General features: G+C 39.9%; 1 protein-coding gene across 1 annotated transcript in view; it reads right to left on the minus strand.

Annotated features, from left to right (window-relative positions):
* The window catches only part of MOGAT2 (monoacylglycerol O-acyltransferase 2), a 33,022-nt gene extending 13,572 nt beyond the window's left edge, over positions 1 to 19,450 (minus strand). The window contains exons 1-2 of the mRNA XM_001364853.4: positions 19,215 to 19,450; positions 13,579 to 13,757 (exon numbers count right to left, since the gene is read on the minus strand). Coding sequence (XP_001364890.1) covers positions 13,579 to 13,757; positions 19,215 to 19,305 — 270 coding nt within the window. The 5' untranslated portion in view covers positions 19,306 to 19,450. The remainder of the gene's footprint in view (positions 1 to 13,578; positions 13,758 to 19,214) is intronic.
* Between the last annotated feature and the right edge of the window lie 6,226 nt (positions 19,451 to 25,676).

Raw genomic sequence — 25,676 nt, forward strand, 5'->3', positions numbered from 1 at the left:
CTCGCCACTCCCTGAACTGTGTTCAACAGGAAAGGTTACCAGTAATGGCTCCCAGGCTGCTCTGAGGAGGGACGCCTGGTCAGGGGAAAGGAAGGAGGGAAATAAATACTTATTAAGTACTTAATATGTGCTGTCACACACTGAGATTTTGGAATCTACAGAGAGATAATCCTGTATTTTATGTGAGTGGGTTAGATCAACAAAAGAGAGAAACTAGAAGAGAAGAGCCCAGGATGAAGAATTGGGGGAAATCTATATTCAGGGTTTGGGAAATGGTTGACTAGCTAGGGAAGGGGATTGAGAATGAGCTATTAGCCAAAGCAGAGGAAAACCAAGAAGGTGCAATGCCCTGGAAGTTGCATGAATGGATAATTAATCTATGAAATGATGCAGGCACACTTGGCTCTTTGGGTTCTCCTTGGAAAAGCGCACAAAAAAGGCAGCAGAGAGCTAGGCTGAAATCATACTTAATGAGACACACAGGGTATAGGGGCAAATAGCACAGAAAGTACAGAGTCAAGTGGAGAAAAGGAGTATGGAGGCAGAGGGTATGGGGTCAAGAACAGGGTGAAGGCAAGAAATTTGGGATGAGAATGGGGAGGAGAAGAGGCAGAGAATATCACTCACTTAACCACAGATTAAGAGTTGAGAATACTAGGAAGCACAGATCCTAAGGAGATGGAAGAGTTGGAGGTCTCATTTTTATAGGGGATGGGGAAGAACAGATTCTTATCTATGCCATTTCAGGATTAGTTCATTAACAAGTCTAAATCATCTCCAAGTTGTCAGCAAAACTTGAAGGGCAATATATCCTCAGCATCTCAGAGTTATCAATACCTTTTGGTATTCTGTTGCTCTTGCTGTGGATATCTTAAATTTGTCTGATACTTACATATCATAGCATCAAAATGGCCTGACATCAAAGCCTAGATGGCTTCCCAAATTCAGCACAAAGTGCCAGGATGTGATTTTTACTTCGTATATGTAAATATGCATAATGCATATTGCTGTTGTTGTCATTTAGTCATTTTGGCTGTGTCTAACTCTTCATGACCCCATTTGGGGTTTTCTTGGTGAAGATACTGGAATGGTTTGCCTTTTCCTTTTCCAGCTCATTTACAGATTAGGAAACTGAGGCATACAGGGTTAAGTGACTTGCCAAAACTACTTTCAGAGATTGGATTTGAATTCAGGTCTTCCCAACCCCAGGCACAGTGTTGTATACATTGCACCACTTAGCTATCCTAGAATATTTTTAGTTAATATAGCAATCTGTAAATTATGCTCCTTAGATTTTTGGAATGGTTTATCTGCGACTTCCAAGTTCTCCTTTGCAATCTTCTTGTTATTGCCACTTTATACTAGCTAGCTATAAACTTACTTATTATACTGAATAGAAGGGTGGGGAGTGGAAAGGGGGACCAGAATGAGATATAATTTTATCACATCAAGGCAGGAGGGAACGTTCAGAAGAAGCCATCAGTAATATCAAAAATCTCAGAGAACTCAAGGAGGACAATGGCTGGGAAATGTAAACCTTAAAATTTCTTAGACTTATAAATGTTGGAAATTTCACCATTGGGAAATTTCATACTTGAAAGATTTCCTACTGATAGTCTATTGGAATGTTAACCCCCTTGGCATGGGAGGGTCTTTCTCCTCCCTACTTAAGATTACTTTAGGACAGAAATCTTTTGCTGAACAATGGAAAGGGCTTTGACCTATGCTTAAGCATAGAACAGGAAGTTCTTTGAGTCATGATTGATTTTAGAATTGATACAATAGAGATACTTGGAATGACAGAACCAGGTCTTGGAACTTCCAATCTCCACCCTGCTCAGGGTAACAGGATTTAGGAAGGGCTGCAGCAAAGGATCTATATTTAATTATTTGAGAATATGACCTTCAACATACATGTGCAAAGCCACAGACCTCTGGGCGGTCCTGGGTTAAGCTAGAGCCACCATTGGCACAGGGAAGACATGGACAGTGATTGGTAGATGTGAGAACTGAGGGGAGGGAACTTAGATGGTTTTCTTAAAGATAGCGGGGTCTGAGGACTGAAGGGGGTTGGAGAGGTTTTGCTCTGAGAGGTTGTGCTCTGAGAAGCTTGCTCTGAAGGAAGCTGAAGGTGGAGGCCCCTGAGACTGTTTCTCCATTTTGGTCACGTGAGTGATAGGGACTGATCTCTTTTCTTTGCCTCAGCTATCTAAGGGCTTGGGCCTTTTGGCCCAGCCTAAACAGAGGGGGTATTTAAGCCCTATTCCCTTCTCTCCTCTCTCTCTCTCTCTCTCTCTCTCTCTCTCTCTCTCTCTCTCTCTCTCTCATACCTTTCCTCCTCCTGTTTGTAATTAAAAACTCCATAAAAGGTTGACTGCTGACTTGAGTTTCATTTAGGAATTACATAGCTGAATTCCTTGGCGACCTTAAATTAATATATATCAGTCTTTTAAAGTGATTTCCTTGTCACAGAAACAGCTACTGGATCTAGAAGTTAAAGATCATGGATAACCTTGGGAAAAGAGTTTAATCCAGTTGTAATCCAGATTAGAAAAATTGAAGTAAGGTAGAGGGATTAGAGCTAGGAAGTCGAAACTTTGAGGAGGCAGATGTAGGCTTGGAGTCAAGAGAATCTTCTTAACATTAGAACTATCAAAAGTGAAATCAGCCTTCTTGAGAGAGATAGTGAGAATAGTAATAGATGATGGAGGGATAGAATGATGGAATGATAGAATGATTGATAGTTAGGTGGAGATTTAGAGAGATAAAGAGATATAGACAAAGAGATGGAGATGGGAATGGCTAGAGAGATGGATGAGAGAGAGAGAGAGAGAGAGAGAGAGAGAGAGAGAGAGAGAGAGGGAGGGAGGGAAGGAGGGAGGGAGGGAGGAGATGGATGAAGTAGAGGAGAGAGGGGAGAGACAGACAAGAGTTTTGATGAAGCATTCAGCATGGCTAAGGTACTGTATTAAATTCTGAGAACAGAAATAAAGGCAAGCAAGATAGTCCCTTCCTTCCCAGAGTTCATATTTTAATGAGGGAAGTCAACACATACCAGGGAGCTATTCCAGGGGAGAAGTGTGCAATCTAGCAAAATAAGGTAAAAGTTGACCTCTCAGAGATAAGGACCCTAAGGGTCAAGACTAGGTGACTTGGTGATGGTCTGAGTAGAGGGAGCATGACTGGAACAGCTACTGGAACAACACACTACTCAGAAGTAGTGGATTTCCTCTCACCAGAGTTCTTCAAGCAAAGGCTATCTAACCCCTATAAAGTACCAAATAGAAGTTTGTCTGAAAACAATGCAGGGATCTTAGTGGTTTGCAAGATGGCTTTGAGAAAACAGTGTGATATGGTAGCCACCAAAACTAATATGACCTTTGGCTACATGAAGAGAGGCATAGCATCCAGGTGTTGGGAGGTGATTATTCCACAGGATTCTGCCCTAGTCAGCCAACATTCAGTTCTCTGAGCCACATGTTAGGAAGAAACTTGATAAACTGTCAGGTATGAAGGGGAGCACAACCAAAATGAAGACTATTGAGCTCAAGCCATAGATCAAATCAAAATGAGACTGTTCTCTATTCTTCATCACCAGCTCTGCTTGGTTTCTACTCCAAGAACATCATATCTCCCCCAGATCCACACACACACTCACGTGCATTGAGAAGAAAAAACTCAGGAGGGAAAGATTACTTAAAGGTCCTTCAGTGTTTGTAAAGTGCTTTGCAAATCTTAAAGTGCTATAGAAATGCTATTATTGCAGCAAGAACTAGAAAGAGAAATCCCATTCAAAATTACCTTAGACAAAATAAAATACTTAGGAATCTATCTCCCGAGACAAACACAGGAACTATATGAACACAACTACAAAACACTTTCCACACAACTAAAACTAGACTTGAACAATTGGAAGAACATTAACTGCTCATGGGTAGGATGAGCCAATATAATAAAAATGACCATCCTACCCAAACTCATCTATCTATTTAGTGCCATACCCATGGAACTTCCAAAAAAAATTTTTACTGATTTAGAAAAAAACATTAGAAAGTTCATTTGGAAGAACAAAAGATCAAGGATATCCAGGGAAATAATGAAAAAAAAAATACAAAGGAAGGGGGCCTTGCAGTCCCAGATCTCACACTATATTATAAAGCAGCGGTCACCAAAACAATCTGGTACTGGCTAAGAGATAGAAAGGAGGATCAGTAGAATAGACTGGGGGCAAGCGACCTCAGCAAGACAGTATATGACAAACCCAAAGATCCCAGCTTTTGGGACAAAAATCCACTATTTCATAAAAACTGCTGGGAAAATTGGAGGACCAAAACCTCACACCCTGCACCAAGATAAATTCAAAATGGGTGAATGACTTGAACATAAAGAAGGAAACTATAGGAAAATTAGGCAAACACAGAATAGCATACATGTCAGACCTTTGGGAAGGGAAAGACTTCAAAACCAAGCAAGACTTAGAAAGAGTTACAAAATACAAAATAAATAATCTGGAATACATCAAATTAAAAAGTTTTTGTACAAACAAAACCAATGTAACTAAAATCAGAAGGGTAGCAACAAATTGGGAAACAATCTTCATAAAAAACCTCTGACAAAGGTTTAATTACTCAAATTTACAAAGAACTAAATCAATTGTACAAAAAATCAAGCCATTCTCCAATTGATAAATGGGCAAGGGACATGAACAGGCAGTTCTCAGCCAAAGAAATCAAAACTATTAATAAGCACATGAAAAAGTGCTCTACATTTCTTATAATCAGAGAGATGCAAATCAAAACAACTCTGAGGTATCACCTCACACCTAGCAGATTGGCTAACATGACAGCTATGGAAAGTAATGAATGCTGGAGGGGATGTGGCAAAGTAGGGACATTAATGCACTGCTGGTGGAGTTGTGAATTGATCCAACCATTCTGGAGGGCAATTTGGAACTATGCCCAAAGGGTGATAAAAGACTGTCTGCCCTTTGATCCAGTTATAGCACTGCTGGGTTTGTACCCCAAAGAGATAATAAGGAAAAAGACTTGTACAAGAATATTCATAGCTGCACTCTTTGTGGTGGCAAAAAATTGGAAAACGAGGGGATGCCCTTCAATTGGGGAATGGCTGAGCAAATTGTGGTATATGTTGGTGATGGAATACTATTGTGATAAAAGGAATAATAAAGTAGAGGAATTCCATGGAGACTGGAACAACCTCCAGGAAATGATGCAGAGCGAAAGGAGCAGAACCAGGAAAACATTGTACAGAGAGACTGATACACTGTGGTACAATTGAAGGTAATGGACTTCTCCATTAGGGACAATGCAATGTCCCTGAACAATCTGCAGGGATCTAAAAAATACTATCCACAAGCAGAGGATAAACTGTGGGAGTAAAAACACCGATGAAAAGCAACTGCTTGACTACAGGGGTGGAGGGGATATGACTGAGGAGAGACTCTAAATGAACACTCTAATGCAAATACCAACAACAGGGAAATGGGTTCGAGTCAAGAACACATGTGATAACCAGTGGAATCGTGTGTCGGCTATGGGAGAGGGAAAGGTGGGGGGGGGGGATGGGGAGGAAAAGAAAATGATCTTTGTTTCCAGTGAATAATGTTTGGAAATGACCAAATAAAATAATGTTTAAAATTTTAAAAAAAATGCTATTATTGTTATACTAGTTGAGTGTTGGCGAAGATGTGAAACGCATGCCCTGGTATGCTTGAGGGGGGCTGCTCCATTCTCTCTCTCCAACTGAGGACATCTTTTGCATGCCCTGCCCCTCTGCCAAACAGCCCAATGTGAGCACTTTCACCCTCCACTATCTGGGATAATGCGGGGTTGGGGTGGGGGCTCACAAGTGGCTTGAAGGTGCAGTTTGGGCACACAACCTCCAAAAGGTTTGCCAACAATGTACCAGATACTCTTTATTACTATTATACTAGATGCTCTCCAAGGTACCTCCAACTCTGAAATCCTGTGATTATACATATCCACTGTCTTAACTGGGGGTTTTATCATCACCTGTGGAAGAGTGATTAGAATTATTCTACTTGTCTCCTGAGAGTGAAAATAGGAGCCATGAGTAGAAGATATAAAGGGGGTAGATATAGGCTTGAGGTCAGTAAAAGCTTCCTAACAATTAGGACTTCTGCCCAAATCAAATTGGTTACATGGGAAAATATTGGCTTCCCTCTTACTGAAAAGTTCAATCAAAGACTGAATGATCTGACAATGTATGGACATGTTGGGGAGAGGATTCTTGCTCAGTGACCAGTGGACTAGGTGCCCTTTGAGGTTCCTTCTGAGGTTCTGTGCCTCCATATTAGTCTTTTATCATAATCTGGTTGGTCGTACTTTGCCTTTCCAGTCTTATCTCTTACCACTCTTCCCCATGCTCCAGTGCTTGAGCAAAATTAGATTATCCTGTCATCTAAATGTGACCTGTGTTTTTCACACTCAAGCTGTTCCTTTGTTAGAATGTCCTTCCTTTCCTTCTTCACTGCCTAAATTCCTACCTATCTTTAAAAGATCACCTCCAATGCCACCTCTTCCAGCAAACCTTCCCTGATCCCCTCCTCCTATTTCACCTCTTACCATGTTGATAATGACCTTGCCTAACATATCTAACTCAGTACTTTGTACCTCTCAATTACATTTAGCATGTAATATTGCATATTGGTTATCTTTTCCTCCTTCTACAAGGCAAGTTCCATTAGGTGAGCAGGGGCATATTGCAGAGTACTAATCTAGAAGTCAGAAGGCTTGTTTCTGTACAGGGGGAAAGGAAGGAGCTGATATAAGCATTTATATAACACCTACTATGTATTGTTTTAAGAACTTTGCAAATATCTCATTTGATCCTCACAAAAACCCTAGGAGATAAGTGGTGATTGAGATAAACCTTATTTTACAGTTCAGGAAACTGAGACGAACTAGCTCTGTGCCCAGGGTCACACATTTAATGTCTGAGGGCTGGATTTGAACTCAGATCTTCCTATCTACTGCACTACCTAGCTCTCTCTGTAAGTTCCAATAATTATTACTATGTGATCTTAGATATATCCCTTATACAGTGCCTCAGTTTCCTGATGTTTAAAATGGTAATGATACTACTTGCATCCTCTAGCTTTACTTCATAAAGTAGTTGTGAGCAAAGCCCTTTGTAAACCTTAAAAGTACTATAGAATTGGGAATTTTCATCATATCTTCTGGTGCTGTCATATAAGCCTGAACACAATAAGTGTCCAATAAATATTTGTTGAATGAATTCAGAGATCAGCTTTAGTCTTCAAAGGTCTGGTTTATAGTCCTTTCTTGACTCTAGATACCAGAACCAGGGGTCTTCATGGGAACTAGACAGAAGGATCTGGGGAACAAATCTAAGCTGCGGATCTTAAGAGAAAAAAAGGGGGGGCATCTAGCTGGTTCAGTAGATAAGAGAGCCTGGTCTGGAGATGGGACATACTGGGTTCATATCTGACCTCAGATACTTCCTAGCTATGACCCAGGTCAATTCCTTAACCCCAATTGCCTAGCCCTTGCTTCTCTTTTGTCTTGGAATCACTATTTAGCATTGATTCTAAGACAGAAGATGAGGTTGGTTTGTTATTGTTGTATTTAAGAAATTGAGAGGAAGAGAAAAATGTTACAGAAAGGGGCTCAGAAGGGAGTCAAAGATAATCTGGGATGAAGGTCTCTGAATGGTTTCTGAGAGCTAGGAATGGAGTAGTATTTGCCCTGGGTAGTACCTGCCCTGTGAAAGAAAGTCCTTTTTTTCAAGAAGCTCTTCCAAGTCAGTGATACAAGATGGCAGGATTTGACTGACCTTGAAGATAGATCTTAAGAACTAATAAATTCCTCAGCAATTTCCCTTATCAGACTAGGAGCTAAGTCCAAATGATTGATTCTGAGAGGAAAGGCCATTTCTTCTTCTTCCCTTAAGTCTTATTTACTTCCAATTCACTTGTTTTCCTTAGCTCCACTCAGTCCTAGTCCCTTCTCTTCCACCCCCTGGTCTTGTTTACTCCTGACTTCCTTCCCCCCCCCCCCCCCAGTTCTAAATACTCCCATCCCCTTCATCCTTTCCCCTATCCCTATTTTCTCCCTTTCTATATTGTCCATCAGTCCTCTTCACTTCTAGCCCCCTTGATTTCTCAAGCTCTGCTTGCTCCTAGCCTAGCCCTCTATGCCCCACCTCAGCCTCCCCAGGTCTTCCCCTTTCCATCCTCTTCAGTTCTCACTTCTCCCAACCCTGTTCACCACCAGTGCTCTCCTTCCCTCTCTCATACCACCTTGCCCTAGATAACCCCTGCCATGTGTCTCTAATTGTTCCAATTGACTCAACAGTAACAGGTGCCTGTCTCTTCGACTTATGTCAGACAGTCCTAGCACTCAAGATCTTCAAGGGGATAGATCCAAGATGGTAGATTAAGAGAAGCCACCCAGCTGAACTCTCCCAATATTCCTCTCCAACAACTTTAAAATAATGCTTCAAATCAAATTTTAGAACAGTAGAAGTCAGGTTGAGACATTTTTCTGGTCTAGGAAAACTTAAGAGGTTATAGAAAAAGTCTGTGAAACCAAGGAGGAGACTTGTCAGGAGCCTATATATCCTGGTCTCTTCCTATAAACAACAACAAAAAAACACCCTTGACCTTAAAAAGCTTCTAAGGTGTTAGGGAAGACCAAGACACAAACCCAGATGAAGATAACAATGTAAAAATAGTTACAAATAATGGCTCAAAGAAATATGCTAATTGGACCCAAGTCCAATAGGAATTACTAGAAGAGCTAAAAATAAAAGAATGGCAGAAGAAAAATTGGACAAAGAAGTGATACAAGCAATAAAAGAAAATTATGAAAAGAAAATTAACAACTTTATAAAAGAGACACGGAAAATATTGAAGAACATAATATCCTAAAAAATTAGAATTCATCAAGTGGAAAAAGAGCTACAAAAGATCACTGAAGAAAATAATTTCATAAAAATTAGGATTAGGTAAGTAGAACCTATTGATTGCATGAGACATTAAGAAACAATAAAACAAGGTCAAAAGAATAAAAAAATAAAGAGAAAATATGAAATATCTCATTAGAAAACAACCAACCTTAAAAATAGAGGGGAGATAAGTTAAGAATTATTAGACTATCTTAAAGCCAAGATCAAAGAAAGAGCCTAGACATCATATTTTAAGACATCATTAAAGAAAACTTGCCTGATATCTTAGATCCAGAGGGTAAAATTGAAATTGAAAGAATCCACTAATCACTTCCTAAAAGAGACCCCAAAATGAAAACTCTCAGGAATATTGTAGCCCCATTCCAGAGCTCCCAGGTTAAAGAGAAAATACTTTAAGCAACCAGAGAGAAACAATTCAAATATCATGGGATCAGTCAGGATCACACAAGATTTATCGGCTTCCACCTTGAAGTACCAGAGGACTTAGAATATGATATTCTAGAGGGCAAAAGAGCTAGGATTACTACTCAAAATAACCTAACCAGCAAAACAAAGTGTAATCCTTTAGGGGGGAAATTATATATTTAATGAAATAGAAGACTTTCAAGAATTCCTGATGAAAAGTCCATAGCTGAAAAGAAAAACTTGACATTCAAACACAAGCCTTAAGAGAAACATAATAAGGTAAACAAAAGAGTAATCATAAGGGATTCAATAAAATAAAACTTTATATTTCTATGTGGCAAGAGGATACATGTAACTCCTAAAAACTTTATTAGGGTGTGAGTCAGTTGTACTAGAATGATCTCAAAAAATAAATAAAGGGCTAAAAAAGAAGGATGCACTGGAAGAAGGGAGAGATAGAATGGGGGAAATATTCTCACATAAAATTTTTCTCACACAAGGAAGAACTTTTACAATGTAGGGGAAAATGAAAGGTAATGGAGGGGTAGACAATGCCTGAATCTTACTCTTTTAGTAATCTATTCATACAAACACTCAGTTATCTATAGAAATCTAATTTATGCAATAGGGAAATAAGAGGGGAAGAGGAAGGGATGGAGGGGGAGGGGAGGAAGGGAAAGAGGGAGGGATGAAGGGGAAATCAGAAGGAGGGGAAAAAGAAGATAATAATGAGATGGAAGGAAGTACACAATAATCATAACTGTGAATATAAATGGGATGAGCTCATTCAATGAAACCAGAATCCAACATTACATTGTTTGCAAGCAGTATATTAGAAACAGAAAGCATACAGAGTTAAAATAAAAGGCTGGAGCAGAATCTAATATGCTTCAGCTGAAGTAAAAAAAGTAGCAAGGGTAGCAATCATGATACTAGATAAAGCAAAATTGATCTAATTAAAAGAGATAATCAATTACATTTTGCTAAAAGGTACCATAGACAATGAAGTAGTATACAAAATTTGATAGAAAGTTTTTCTGATAAAGCTCTCAATTCTCAAAACTATTTTGAATATAGAACTAAGTCAAGTTTATAAAAATAAGAGCCATTCCCCAATTGATAAATGATCACAGGATATATAAACAGGTAGTTTTCAGAAGAAGAAATCAAAGCTATCTATAATCATATGAAAAAATGCTTTAAATCACTATTGGTTAAAGAAATACAAATTAAAACTCTATGGTGCCACCTCACACCAATCAGAAATGACAAATGCTGGAGGGGATGAGGGAAAATAGGTAGATTAATGAACTGTTGGTAGAGTAGTGAAGTGGTCCAACCATTCTGAAGAACAATTTAGAACTATATCCTAAAGTTCTATAAAATGGCATACTCAGTAGCAATACTTCCTCAATACTGCTATTAGGTTTATTTCCCAAAGAGATTAAAGGAAAAGGACCTAGTTGTACAAAAATATTTATAGCAGTGGGGTTTTTTTGTAGTAGTATCAAAGAATTGGAAATCAAAGGGATGTTCATTAATTAAGGAATGGCTAAAAATTGTGGCACATGATTGTGATGGAGTACTATGGTTCTATGGGAAATGATGAGGGGAGTGGTTTCAGAAAAATATGGCAAGAACTATATGAACTAATGGAAAGTGAAATGAGAAGAACCAGGAGATCATTGTGTACAGTTACAGCAATGCTATAATAATGATCAACTGTGAAAGACTTGATTACTTTGGTCAGTCTAATGATCTAAGACAAATCCAGAGGATTCATGATGAAAAATGTTATCCCTATCCAGAGAGAGAGCTGATGATCTATAAGTACAAACTAAAGTATAATATTTTTCTATTTATTTTTCTTGCTTTTTAAAAACTACATAACTAATATGGAAATTTGTTTTGCATAATTTCATATCTATGATAGACATATTGTTTGCCTTCTTAGTGGTTGGGGAAGGGTGTGGGAGAGAGGAAGAAATTATGCAACTTAAAACGTAAAAAGAAAAGACAACTAAAAATAAATAAATAATAAAATTAAAGATATATTTTTTTAAAGATCTTCAAGGACATTGTTCAGAAGTAAATGGAGTCCAGGAAGGAACAAGAAATAATCATATGAGGGGGAAGCTGGGTAGCTCAGTGGATTTGAGAGCCAGGCCTAGAGATGGGAGGTCCTGGATTCAAAACTGGCCTCAGACACTTCCCAGCTGTGTGACCCTGGGCAAGTCACTTAACCCCCATTGCCTAGTCCTGACCACTCCTCTGCCTTGGAGCCAATACACAGTATTGACTCCAAGATGGAAGGTAAGGGTTTATAAAAAAATAAAAGAAAAGAAAAATAAAAAAAAGAAATAATCATATGAGACAATGTAAGCGCATAGAGCAAAAACTGGAAAAAAGAATATGTTAAATGAACTGAATGTTTTATTGAATTAATTCAGGAAGGAAAACTCATCAGCTGGACCCTCACTACTGACAGGCAATCACACCATGCCTCCTTTGTCACTTCACCATCCCATTCTCCACAGCAGGTTTTCCAAACCTTTTCATTCCTTCACAAACCTCCCAGGGCTCCTCCCCAAATCAGTACTCTATAAGCTGAGATCCTTGCACTTCATATTTTGTAGAAAAAGTTGAGGCCATTCATCATGAATTCTTTCTCCCCTCTTTTCTATTTATATCCTTCAGATGCCTTCTGTTTATTTTTCCTGCTTCACCAGTTTCACATGGTTTTTAATCCTTAACAATTCCTCTACCTGCTCAATTATTTCCATTACAACAAATTGTCCCCTCTGTCATCCCCACTCTATCACTTATTTTCAATCTCTCCCTGTCTACTGGCTTCTTCTCTACTGACTACAAACATGCACATGTTTCCCTTATCCTCAAAAAACCCTCACTTGATCCTTCTGTTCTTGAAAACTACCATCCTATATCTTTTCTGCCCTTTGAAGCTAAACATGAAAAGGCTGTCAACAATAGGTGCCTCCACTTTTCTCTTAATTTTTTCATAATTTTTTCTCTCACTCTTTCCTTAACCCTTTACAATTTGGATTTAATTACCATCTCTATGCTGATGATTCGAAAATCTACCTATTCTAACCCAGTCTCTCTGCTAATCTCCAATCCTGCATCCCTGATTGCCTCAGACATTTTGAACTGGAAATCCAATAGACATTTTAAACTCAACATGTTCAAAACAGAACTCATTATTTTGTTCCCTTAAATGTTCCCTAACTGGTATCTTCCCTACCACAGAGGGCAATACCATCCTCTCAGTCCAGAGGCTTGAAGTCTAGGCATCACCCTGGATTCCCATGATCTCTCACCTTCCTCCATATCTAAGCCATTGCCATGGTCAGTCCATTTCATCTCTGTAACATCCCTCACACTCATGTCTCCTTCTGACACTGTCATCACACTGGCACAGGTCCTCATCCGTTGCAATAACTTAATGACAGGCCTGCCTCACAAGTCCTTCTACCCTCCAATCCAACCTCTATTTAGCCACTAAAGTGATTTTCCTAAAGCACAGGTAGGTTCTACTACATTGTTTTTCCTACCCTCCAATTCAATATACTTCAATGACTCCCTATTGCCTCCAGGATCAAATACAAAATCCTCTGGTATTCAGAAGCTTTTTATAATCCTCCTCTTTACTTTCTACTCTTCTTATACTTTACTTTCCACTAAGAACAAGATACTTTAACTCTCTCCTCTGCATAATGAACAAAACACTTTATCTCTCTCTTCTGGGCATTTTTTGGTGTTCCTCAAGGCCTGGAATGCTCTTTCTCCTCATCTATTGACTTCCCTTAAGTCCCAACTCTAATCCCATCTTCTCTAGGAAGGTGTTCCCAACCCCTCTTAATTCTAGTGCCTTCCCCCTCTTATTTACTTCCTTTTATCTAGTAAATCCCTTATTTAATGTTGTTGTCTCCTAACTTTGAATGTGAGCTCCTAGAGAGCAAGGACTATTTTTCCACTTCTCTTTGTTTTCCTAGTGTTTGGCACATAGTAGGAGCTTAATAAATGTTTTACTAACAGGATATAACAACATTTATTCTCTTCTCATTTGGACTAGAAGATAATGCTCTATGGTCTCTTCCTGCTTTTGCATTGAATTCTAAGTTCTTTCCACCATGTCAAAAGCAATTACTCATCCATTCTCAACTTCCTATTGAGTCCACTTACTGAGACAGGAAAGTAGTCTGCCAGGTACTTCCACACACACCATCTCTTTATGGTCTGGATCTGTCTCCCACCTTTTCTTGGGGTATCTCTGTCCAGGTACCACCAGGCTGAGTATAGCATGCTGAGGAACCAAAAGCGGGTGAAGAAAAGGCCAATGAAGATGACTACGCAGACTATGCCTGGGAAAAGGAGACATACAATGAAGTTAGCAGGGAGATGTAGGCCCATGTGCCAAGTTCAATATAAGCATCTATGGTCTGACCATGAGTCAGGCTGCCATTTTGGCAATGAGCTCCCTTTTACTGAAGGTCTTTAAGCAGAGACTGGATGAGTCCATCAAGGAGATTCAAGAGGAGACACTTGAATTAGATGGGACAATACACTAGATTAAAGTATAAATCACTTAATACTTTTGGGGCCTTGTTTTTGTTGTTGCTGTGGTTTCCTCTCAATGATATGAGGACATTTAGACTAGATGAGTTCTAGGGTCTCCTCCTTTTTAAGAAAAATTGTGGGTATATTTTATTTTTAGATTACCTAAATATCTAAATATATCATTCCTCTTATTTTGTTTTTAAACCCTTACCTTCCATCTTAGAACCAATACTATGAATTGGTTCTAAGGCAGGTAAGGGCAAGGCAATGGGGGTTAAATGATTTGCCCAGGGTCACAAATCTAGGAAGTTTCTGAGGCCAGATTTGAACCTAGTACCTCTCATCTCTAGGCCCGGCTCTCAATCTAGTGAGCTACCCTTACTCCTCTTTTCCGTACCCAGAACTTTATCCCTTATAAGAGGAGGGAGGGAGCAAGAGACAGAGAGAATAACAGAATAGCAGCTTAGAAAAACTAAATTATCATCTGTGTCTGATAGTATATTTTGCTCATTACCAAGGACCAAACACAGAAATCAAAAGTGAATGTAGCAAAATTATAAAGATCAAGCACGACCTGGATGAAGAAAATGAGAGCAATTTGGGGTGGGTTTACTGGAGGCAGGAGATCCATAAGTGTTTCACAATGTGAATTTTTAGATTTTTTTTTCCATTGTGTTGGTGAGTTATGTTGAATTTTTCCTCTTCATTTTTTTGTCTTTATAAAAATGCCATTTTGCCGAATGGGATGGCTCTTTGAGAAGGGGAAAAGGAAGGATAACTGGGGAAAACTATGATGATCTAAAAAACAAAAGATATTGATAAAATTTTATTTTAAACATTTTTAAGTTTTAAAAAATTGTCTCAGGCACCAAATTCTACATGAAGCCTTTCTTAATTCTCCCAATTGCTAGTAACTTTCTGCCCAAATTATTTTGTATTTTAAAACTTTGTACTTATTAATTTTATATTTGTGCTTTACATGTTTATATGCATATTATCTCCCCTATTAAAATGTGAACATTCTTGAGTTGTGGGAAGGAAAAAGGATTAGTATTTATATGCTGTATTTAGTATTTATATGCCTGTATATGCCAGGCACTGTGCTAAGCATTTTACAAATATCATCTCTATTGACCTTCATAATGGCCCTGGGAGGTAGGTACAATTATTATCTTCATTTTACAATTGAGAAAATGGAGGTAAACAGAAGCTAAGTAACATATCCAGGGTCACACAGCTAGTGTCTGAGGCTGGATTTTAACTTAGGTCTTCCTGTCTCTGGATTCAGTACTCTAGTTAGGGCTCTACCAAGCTGTCAGATAGAGTAGGAATCCATCCATCTATCTGTCTGTCTCTCTATCTATTTATACACACATATACATCCATATAGTGAATATATAATATATTTTGCACACATGCAAATTATATACATATATACATACATGTACAGGTATCCCCCTCATATCATAACTTTCCTCATCACGGTTTCAATATATTGTGGATCAGCAAAATAAATTAAATGGAAATTTGGTTTTTTTTGAGGAAGCCACAGATGGCACGGAAGGGCAGCAGATAGCACAGAAGCTCAAAAATGCATGAAATATATGTATAATATTATAATATAAAAATATTGTTTTAATACCATAAGTATGCATAATTTCTTTTTTTGTAATTAAAATAAGTTAAAAGTTAAAATTTGTGATAAGAATGTAAAAGGCAAAAAAGTATGCTGATTTTCCAGTGTGGGGGTGCTGTGCCCCTAACCCCTATGATATGGAAGGGATACTTATACATATGTGTATATATATTTTGTTCTTTTATTGATTATAGATTGACTTTTCCTTCATAAGTCTTTTTTGAGGCTATAATTAACCAGTTCAACAAGGTACTTCCCTTTACCCTCCAATTCCTTGTCCTTCACCCTTGACTTCCTTGACCTTCCTCTGATAAGCCCTACTAATCCACAATTTGGAGCACCCCTACATCTGTCTGTTTCTGTTCTTATAAGCCTTCGGATGATACTTGATGAAATTCTGTGGCCATGAAGACTGGGTCCACTGCTGGTGGACTGAGGTTCTCTAATCTCAACTAAACCCATCCATATTTCTACACTCTCATCCATCTATGATTGCCTCTCTATCAACTCCCCCACAACATCTGTTCAAAACTGTCTCCTCTCTTTTCAAACCCCAAATGCTCCTCTTCCTTCCTTTTCCCACCCCATTCAGCATTTGACCACCCCTATTTTACTTCAAAAAAAGCTCTTCTTCAGTTTCCTCAACTATAAAAGGGGTATAATAATAGCACCTACTCCCAGGGTTGTTGTTTGTAAAGTGTTTAACACAGCTCCTGGAATATCTTAGGTGCATATTTTCTTCTTTCCTTCCCCCTCTCTGCTAAGAGATCCCTCATTTATTTTCTCTACATCTCCTTAAACTATCCCTTCCACTGCTCCAAGCTCAGAGGATGAGATGGCCCTTCTTTTTGTTAAAGTTATCCGCTCCACTTGCTTCTAGCCTCTTCCCCTCTTCTCTGCTTCCAGGTATTTATTCTCTCTCTCTAATCTTATCTTCTGGCTTCTTCTCCACTACCTATAAAGATGTTCAGACTCTCCCTATCCTTGAAGAACTTCCTTTAACCCTGCCATTCCTAATAATTATCATCCTTTATCCTTCCACCTTCAGGACTTCCACTTCCTTACAATCTATTCAATCTTCAACCTATAGACTCATGAACTTGTACTCTTAGTCCTGGAAGGCTCTTATTTTACAGATGAGGAAATGCAGACTCAGAGTTTAATGTATTGTCCAAGGTCACACAGGTAATCATTAGCAGAGTCTTCCAACTCCAAATCCAGTACTCTGCCTTCTATACCAGGATGCCTTCTATCTAAGCCCTCCAGGACCTAGGAGACCCTGGAATGTTTTTAGCAGAGAATACTTTCTGCTTGATTTGAATTCTAGAGCAGAGATGTCAAAACCAAAGCCTATTGGTCAATGTGTGGCCAGCAGGGAGGCCTATGCACAGTTAGTAGCCTCCATTTCTATTTGAATTTAACGTCACTGTTTTAGGTTTTTGGTTCTGATTCTACCACTGACATTTAATTATGTGTCTACATAATGGCTCTGTGCCTCAGTTTCTTTATTTATAAAATAAGGAGATTGGTCTCAATGGTCCTTTAAGTTAATTCTCTGATGTCATAGATCTAAATCTAAGACCTAAATTATAATCCAACTCAAATATGAACATAGGAGAAAGAACAATAGATCTAAGAGTCAAGTGAACTGTATTTGAAAACCAGTTCCAAAACCAACACTCCCACTCCAGCCTTTAAACCTAGGCTCAGGTGGTACTGCCCCCCCCCCCCTTAACTTCAAAGCATTTCCTGTTCATGTCCCATCCTTAAATCCCATCCTGAAATAGAGTTTATATGCCATTCCTGACTGAATCCTGGAGTTGCCAGCACTCTCACTCTCACTCTCTCTCTCTCTCTCTCTCTCTCTCTCTCTCTCTCTCTCTCTCTCTCTCTCTCTCTCTCTCTCTCTCTCTCTCTCTCTCTGTATTTATTTATTTGTTTACTCATGGATCTCTCCCAGTGGAATTTAAGCTCTAAGGAGGCATTGACATTTTGCCACTTCTATCTTTGTATCCCCAGAACCTAGCATAGTATCTTGCTCATATTCATTAGGTACATAAAAAATGTTAGTGGCATCGTCTCTTTAAGGTCTAGAAGCAGGTTCCATTAATTCAGAGACCCAGCTATCCCCAAAGCTCAGAAGATATTCATTCCTACCCTTCTCCTTTCCCTTTCCCTCCATACTCCAATTCCTTCCTTTCCCTTTCCAGTTTGGCAGAGGGTAAGTGCTCAGGTGTATAGCATCTAGAATCCCTCAGATCTTGACAATAGAAAGCTTCCCTCATTCTCAACTTTTGCATAAATGCTGCCTCTGGCTATCAACTTTGTCCCCCACACTTCCTCTGCTTTACATAATGCCCATTTCTTGGAAGCTATAAACCTCAGTATGCAGAGAGTGCTTAATAAATGTTAGTTGAGGGGGCAGCTGCATAGCTCAGTGGATTGAGAAGGCCTAGAGATGGGAGGTCCTAGGTTCAAATCTGGCCTTAGACACTTCCTAGCTGTGTGACCCTGGACAAGTCACTTGACCCCCATTGCCTACCCTTACCACTCTTCTGCCTTGGAGCCAATACACAGTATTGACTCCAAGACGGAAAGGTAAGGGTTTAAAAAAAAATGTTAGTTGACCCTGTGACTCTGGGCAAGTCACTTAACCCCAATTGCCTAGTCTTCTTACCACTCTTCTGCCTTGGAACAAGTTCTTAGTGTAGATTCTAAGACAGAAAGTAAAGGTTTTACTTTGTGTGTGTGTGTGTGTGTGTGTGTGTGTGTGTTGAATAATGTTTATTTTGAAGATCTGGTCTGAGTCTACAAAGTACTAAATGGACACTTTCTTAAAACCTTCCTGCTTTCAGGAAACTCTGTATTGTTGTTTTGCATATGAGGAAACTGAAGCTTGCAAAACTGGACTAAGGTTGCATGTGTGGACTAAGTGCTGGAAGGTACCCTTAATTTTTCCAGCCCGAGGCAAGCTTTCTTGGAAGCTGTCAGATAACACGGTATCCTCTAGCTTCCGGAGCTCTATACATTCGGACAAGCACGCCACCTCTGGCGCTATCCGAGGCACTGACAAAATTGTCGCACAAGGGTGAAGAATGCAGTCCAGTATTAAACGGACTTTCCTTTTCCTCCCCCACCCCATCACCACCACCACACCCTTGCGGAAAAGCTGATGGGGCTGAGGATCTCCCCGGCTGCCTTCCTAGATTGTCCTTCCCTCTTCCCCTCCATCTCCCTCCCATTCCCAGATCCAGTCCAACTGCCCGGCTTTTTTCCAGATGAAGAGGGGTTAAGGGCTTTGCCCAAGATCACACAGGTAATAAGAGATAGCGAGGATTCCAATCCAATCCCGATCCCGAGAATCCGATGAAAGCCTTTCACTGCCTGGGGCTTGCTTCCTTTCCCTCCCTTCTCATCCATCACCAAGACCTGGGGGAGGAGGAGGGAAGAGGGGTGTTGGGCTGAAGGACCCTCACACTGCTCGCCAGCTTCACTCTCTTCCCTGCTCCTCCTTACCCTCCGTTCCCTTTCTTCTCCCGAGGGGCCCTGGAAAAGGAAAGGCCAGGAGGAGCTCGGAGGGCTCCCGGGAAGGACGGACCCATCCAGGGCTACCTTCTTTGCTTACCCAAACCCAGGAAACTGAAAACCCACTGAAGAGCAGCTAGAGTCTGCAGCCGCCGCTTCAACGGCACCGAGAGAGGCGCGAAGGAAATCATCTTGCCCCCAGCGACCCGGCAGTCCCAGCGAGCTGTCCCGGGGGCTCCCTCAGATTGAATGGCCGGGACTCCACACCACGCGAGCCAGCCCAGAGCCTGCCAGACTCGGGCAATTTAGCCTCGCCCCTCCCGCAGCTCATTCCTGAGGGCGGGACTTTGACTCTGGCTAGAACTGAGCTGGTCAACCTTTGCTTTGGGCTGCGCTCCTGCCCCGCCCCACCATGTTGCTTTCAGTTGTCACTCAAACCCAGGCAAGGAGGTAAAAAGATCTCCTGGAACCTTCCGAAGGGGTTTGTCCGAGTCTCAAAAAAGGGAAGTGATTTATCCAAGGACACCCAGCAAGAAAGCTGCCGATCGGTGTATTTAAGAGCCAGCTTTTTGAAAAAACAAAAAGTAAAAGAGAGTTACAATAACGCCCTGTTACTGAGATCATTGAGTGGCTAGGAGAAGAGGCGGCATCAGAGAGAACCACTGCAGGTGTTTTGGGAGGGAAGTAATGCGATTATAGAGGTGTATTAGAAAGACAGCTCTGGCCACGGTTTGGGGGCTGAACCGAAGAGAGAAGAAAGAAGAGGCGGGAAGCCCATTTAGAAGGCTATTACAGTAGGAATTACATTATTACAATAAGGGGAAAGAAAGAAAAAAGGGGAGGGAGGACCCATAAAAGCACGACTGCAGTGTGAGTACAGAGGAGGGAGTAGACATAAGAGATATTGCTTATTAGGGCGAGGGCAGGTCTTGGTAACTAACTGGATGCACAAAGGTGACTAACAGGAAATTAGTTGACTCCAGTTTACAAGCCTGAGATTCACTGGGAAAGGTAGTACTATGGACCTAAAATCGGGGAGATCAGGAGGCTTTCTGAATAAGTTGATGAGTTCTATTTTAGATACGTTTGAAGTTTTGTTTTTCAGTCCTATCTGACTCCTCTTGGTAATGCCATTTGAGGTTGTTTTTTTTTTGTTTGTTTGTTTTTTTACTAAGATTCTGGAATAGTTTGCCATTTCCTTCTCCAATTCATTTTACAGATGAGGAAACTGAGATGAAAGATGAGGTATGGGGTAAGTGACTTGCCTAGGGTCCCACAGCTATCTGAGGTGGAGCTGAACCCAGGTCTTTCTGATTCCAGTTCCAGCACACTATCCACTGGGCCACTTAGCTGTCCATATAGTAGCAAAGTAAAGTTGGCAATAGGGGACCTGGGTCAGGAAAGAAAGTAGATTGGGAAGATAAAGATATGGAAATCTGTAGAGAAATAACCTGCCATAGATGTATAGAGAAAGAGGGCTCATAAATTTAAAACGCTCATAATTCAGTTCATGTGAGTAGACCCTGGCCAGGAACCAAGAACAAGAAAAGATTCTGAGGACTTCTGTTCACCCATTCACTCCTAGTTCTTGTAAACCACATAGCCCCATATCCTCACCTCCTGATGAACTCCACCCTGTCATCTTGCCAGTCTAAGTCTGATCACTGTCACACATTCATCTTCTCAGGCTCTATCCTCTGAACCTCACAATCCAATCATTCCACTTCCATACTCCTCTGCTCAGCTTCTGTCCCCTCAGCCCAAACCCCCATCTCAGCACCTTTGCTTTTCCTGTTTTCTCATCAGTCTGTTCTATCAATTCCACACACATCTCTTTAGGAACTTCTGATACCCCCTAATCTATGAGTTCTCAAACTGACCTTAGTTTTACACATACAAATATTTCTGGCTCAACTCTGTTCATATCCATGGCCCACTCTCCTCGAATTTTGTTCTCTTTAGTCCATGTTTCCTCAACAACATCCTCTATCTCTTCAGTTCCTATCCATCTTATCTTATTCTCCAGTTTCTTTATCCCCCTTCTCCTTAGCCCCTGTCTCTTCATCACCATACCTCCATCTTCTCAAGTTCTTTCTCTCATCCCCATAGTCCCATCTCTTTATCCTCTGTCCCATCAACAATACCATCCCATCTTTTTAGACCCTAGCCCCTTTTCCCCATTGCCCCAGTTAAACAAAGGAGTTTATCTTAGAGGCCATAGAAAGCCACTGGAGTTGCTTGAGTGGGGGACTCACATAGTTAGATTTATGATTAAATAAATTATCTTACCAAGATGTGTAGAATGAATGAGAGTGGAAAGAGTCCTGAAATAGGGAGACCAGTTAGGAAGCCCCAACATGGTAATCTAAATAAAAAGTGATTGGGGCTAAACTAACTTCCATTTCTAAATCTCTAATTTCTTAATTTCCTGTTTCCATAGTACTTATAACCTTTCCCCTACTTTCCAGTGTCCTAATTACACAGCTCTTAGAAGCATGTTCCCAATTTCTCAACCTGAACACTTTCATCTCCTTGTCCCCATCTCCTTCACCTCTACGTTCCCACTCCCTTACTTCTACTTTCTTAGCCCTTAGCTTTCTGTTCTCTTCCTCCATAGTCTATTTTCCTTGCCTCTGTGCTCTAATTCCTGACTCCTATTTCCTTAGCCCCTGACCTTTAAATTACTCTACCCTACTTAGACATACTTTAGGGGAAGATAAAGTTGTAATCTCCTAATTGAACAATGAAGGTACTTAGTTATCACCTTATAGTGAAGCTAGAACTTTAAGCTAAGTCTATTTTTATATCTAATACAAAAGGTGTTAAGTAACTATAAAGGTTGAATTAATCACAAAAAGGTCAAGTAACTCACAAAAGGTGAATTTAACAAAGAAGTGTAATTCTAAAGAGATAATCAAATCAAAGAAGGTGAGAACTAAAAGTATGGGTAGTCCTGGAGAAAAAGCCTTTAATGTGATTGGTAGATGTGAAAATTTAGAGGAGACACAAGGATAAAAGGTCTATATATTTGAGATTTTTTGTCCCTCAAGGGGACTCTCTCTCCCTCTCTCTTTCCCTGATTGGCAGTGAAGAGTTAGCTAAGAGCTCAGTGCTGAGCCTTTCTGCATCTTAGCATGGCTACGAGCTATTGTCCGGTTCCGTGGTGAATTTCTGGCTGAATTTTCCTCCTTTACTTTCCAACTTTTTCCTCTCAGAAGCCTCTAATCTTCTTCAGAGACCTAGAGGTGGGGAGTTTAAAACTCTCCCTGGCATAGGACAGGTAGGAAAAATCCTATATCCTCTTTCTTCCTTCTCCTTAAATTCTTTCCCTCAATATTAATTAAATTACCATAAATTTCCAGACTGACTTGGGAATTTTATTTAGCAACCATTTAAATCTAGATTTAAAATCACAACTCTAAATTCATCTTTACACCTCTCATGTTACCCACATCTTTTCACCTTGGTCATTCAGATTACTCTATTACCTTAGCCCCTATTCTTTTATCAGGTACTCTCAACTATTAAGTATGCAGTCTCAAATTCCCATTCTATATCCTTAGCAATTCTTCCTTTAACCTTAATACCCCCAATCTCCTGGTCCCCATACTCTACTTCCCTTAAACTGAATACTCATCTCCTCATTCCCATTTTCTTGCCCCAGCCCAGTCTCCTCAAATTCCACTTCTTCAGTCTCATCAATTCAGTTCAATTCATGACCATATATTAAGCCCCTCATGTGTGTCAGTTGCTGAGGATTCTGAGATAAAATAGTCTCAGTCCTTAAGGAACTCACATTCCACTAGAACAGAGATTCTTAATTTTTTTTTTTTTTGTGCCACAGATCTCTTAGCAATCTAGGGAAGTCTGTAGGCTCTTTCTCAGAATAATATCTATCTATCAATAGCTACTTGTATATATAACCATATATATTCAACCCTTAGATAAAAGAATGAGTTGCATAAGATGTTCTTCATTGGTAGAGAATGGTAACTAGAAAGCTCCATGCCTTACAAAGGGTTGAGTTTATGAGGGCAGGAGACCATCTGTAAATTGAGTCAGAGCAGAAATTAGGAGCTGGGGGTATGGAGAAACTGTAGAAGAGGTGGCAGATTAGAGTGGGGAGACTGAATGCCAAGTTCATGGATTATCAAGAAGCTAGGTTTGCTGAGCATAAAGTCTGAAGAAGCTGATATCATACAGTATGGCAATATCAAGGGGGAGGGGAGAAAGAGTAGACATGAAGAACAGTTAGTTTAGTTACTATGAAAATGTTCAAGATGAAAACTTTTTAATAAAAAACCCTTTTAAATACTCATCAATAGACTGGATTTGAGTTTATCTAGCTACTTCTGGTTCCTCATTTTAACAAGTGATTACCACTCTTCTGCCTTGGAATGAATACTGTGAATACTACTCAGGGGACAGCTGGGTAGCTCAGTGGATTGAGAACCAGGCCTAGAGATGGGAGGTCCTAGGTTCAAATCTGGCCTCAGCCACTTCCTAGCTGTGTGACCCTGGGCAAGTCACTTAACCCCCATTGCCTAGCCCTTACCACTCTTCTGCCTTGGAGCCAATACACAGTATTGACTCCAAGATGGAAGGTAAGGGTTTAAAAAAAAACTGCTCAGACTGTACTTTAGAAGATTTGATTAAGCTTATTCCCCATTTTTAATAATGGAGGTACTTGATCAGGAATGTATTGAGAACTTTTAAAATTACTCCACCCTACTCAGACAGTGCCTTAGGGGAAGATAAAGTTGCAAACTCCTGATTGAACAATGAAAAGTCCCTAACTCATACTTATAGGGAAGCTAAAACCTTAAGCTAGGTCTATTTTTAGATCTAATACAAAAAGGGTGCTAAGTACCTATAAAGGTTAAATTAGTACCTAAAAGATCAAGCAACTTACAAAAGGCAAGCTTAAGAAGAGAGGTATGAAGTACTCAGAGGATTTAATCTAACCAGAGAAGGTGAGAACAAAAGAAGATGAGAACTAAGAATGGGTAGTCCTGGGAAAAAGCATCTACTGTGATTGGTAGATGTGAAAATTTAGGGGAGGTGACATAAGAGAAAAGTTCTTTAAAAGGAGAAGTCAGTTCAGGTAATACAGAGTTTTGGATTGGAAGTCAGTTGTAGCTGGAGTTCAGAGGTTGGAGTTGGTTGGAGTTCGGAGTTGAAGTGAGGACTGTATCTTGTGGTGAGTGATAAAGACTTTTTTTTACTCTCCCTTAGGCCCTTTTCTACTGCTTGACTATTCTCTCTCTCTCTCTCTCTCTCTCTCTCTCTCTCTCTCTCTCTCTCCTCTCTCTCCTCTCTCTCTCTCTCTCTCTCTCTCTCTCTCTCTCTCTCTCTCTCTCTCTCTCTCTCTCTCTCTCTCTCTCTCCTTCCCTTAATTCCTTCATTTATATTAATTAAAATCTCCATAAATCCCCAGCTGACTTGGGTATTTTCCATATCTGGAAATTTCCCATGGTGACCACTTATTTAGATTTTAAGTCAAAACACTAAAATTATCCTTACAGTTTGGCCAAAATCTTTACAATTTTTGGCATTTACAGTTTTTAACATTCATAGTTTTGGCAACCACGTTTTGGTGGTTACAATACACGGTATTGATTCCAAGACGGAAGGTAAGGGTTTAAAAAAAAATTAAAAAGATCATTTGAGGGTTGATAGAACAAGTTGTGAAGAGCTAAAGCCATTTTCCTCTGTGCTGGGCCCTCTTCCAGTTCTTCCAAAATCCTTCAACAGAAGGAGGAAAGGGCCTCTGACTTTGAGTTTTGCTTCAGGATGGTGCTTCAGAGATCATTCATCAAAGGGACAATATCTGTGGTGCAGATGGGCAGTATTAGACTCAAATGACTTAAGATTTGGTTATATGTCTCAATGAATGAGCAGCAAAGACAGTTACTTTGATTTACACCCTGTCAGGAAAATAGAGATGAATATGATAAATAGAAATAGTTTTTTTTAAAAAGTCAGTTAGGTTTAGATCAACACCTCACACCCTACACCAAGATAAATTCAAAATGGGTGAATGACTTGAACATAAAGAAGGAAACTATAAGAAAATTAGGCGAACACAGAATAGTAATCATGTCAGACCTTTGGGAAGGGAAAGATTTTAAAACCAAGCAAGACTTAGAAAGAGTCGCAAAATGCAAAATAAATAATTTGGAATACATCAAATTAAAAAGTTTTTGTACAAACAAAATCAATGTAACTAAAATCAGAAGGAAAGCAACAAATTGGGAAGCACTCTTCATAAAAACCTCTGACAAAGGTTTAATTACTCAAATTTACAAAGAGCTAAAGCAATTGTGCAAAAAATCAATCCATTCTCCAACTGATAAATGGGCAAGGGACATGAATGAACAGGCAGTTCTCAGCCAAAGAAATCAAAACTATTAATAAGCACATGAAAAAGTGCTCTACATCTCTTATAATCAGAGAGATGCAAATCAAAACAACTCTGAGGTATCACCTCATACCTAGCAGATTGGCTAACATGACAGCTATGGAAAGTAATGAATGCTGGAGGGGATGTGGCAAAGTGGGG

The sequence above is a fragment of the Monodelphis domestica genome, chromosome 4 (assembly GCF_027887165.1).
Source record: "Monodelphis domestica isolate mMonDom1 chromosome 4, mMonDom1.pri, whole genome shotgun sequence".
Lineage (NCBI taxonomy): Eukaryota > Metazoa > Chordata > Mammalia > Didelphimorphia > Didelphidae > Monodelphis > Monodelphis domestica.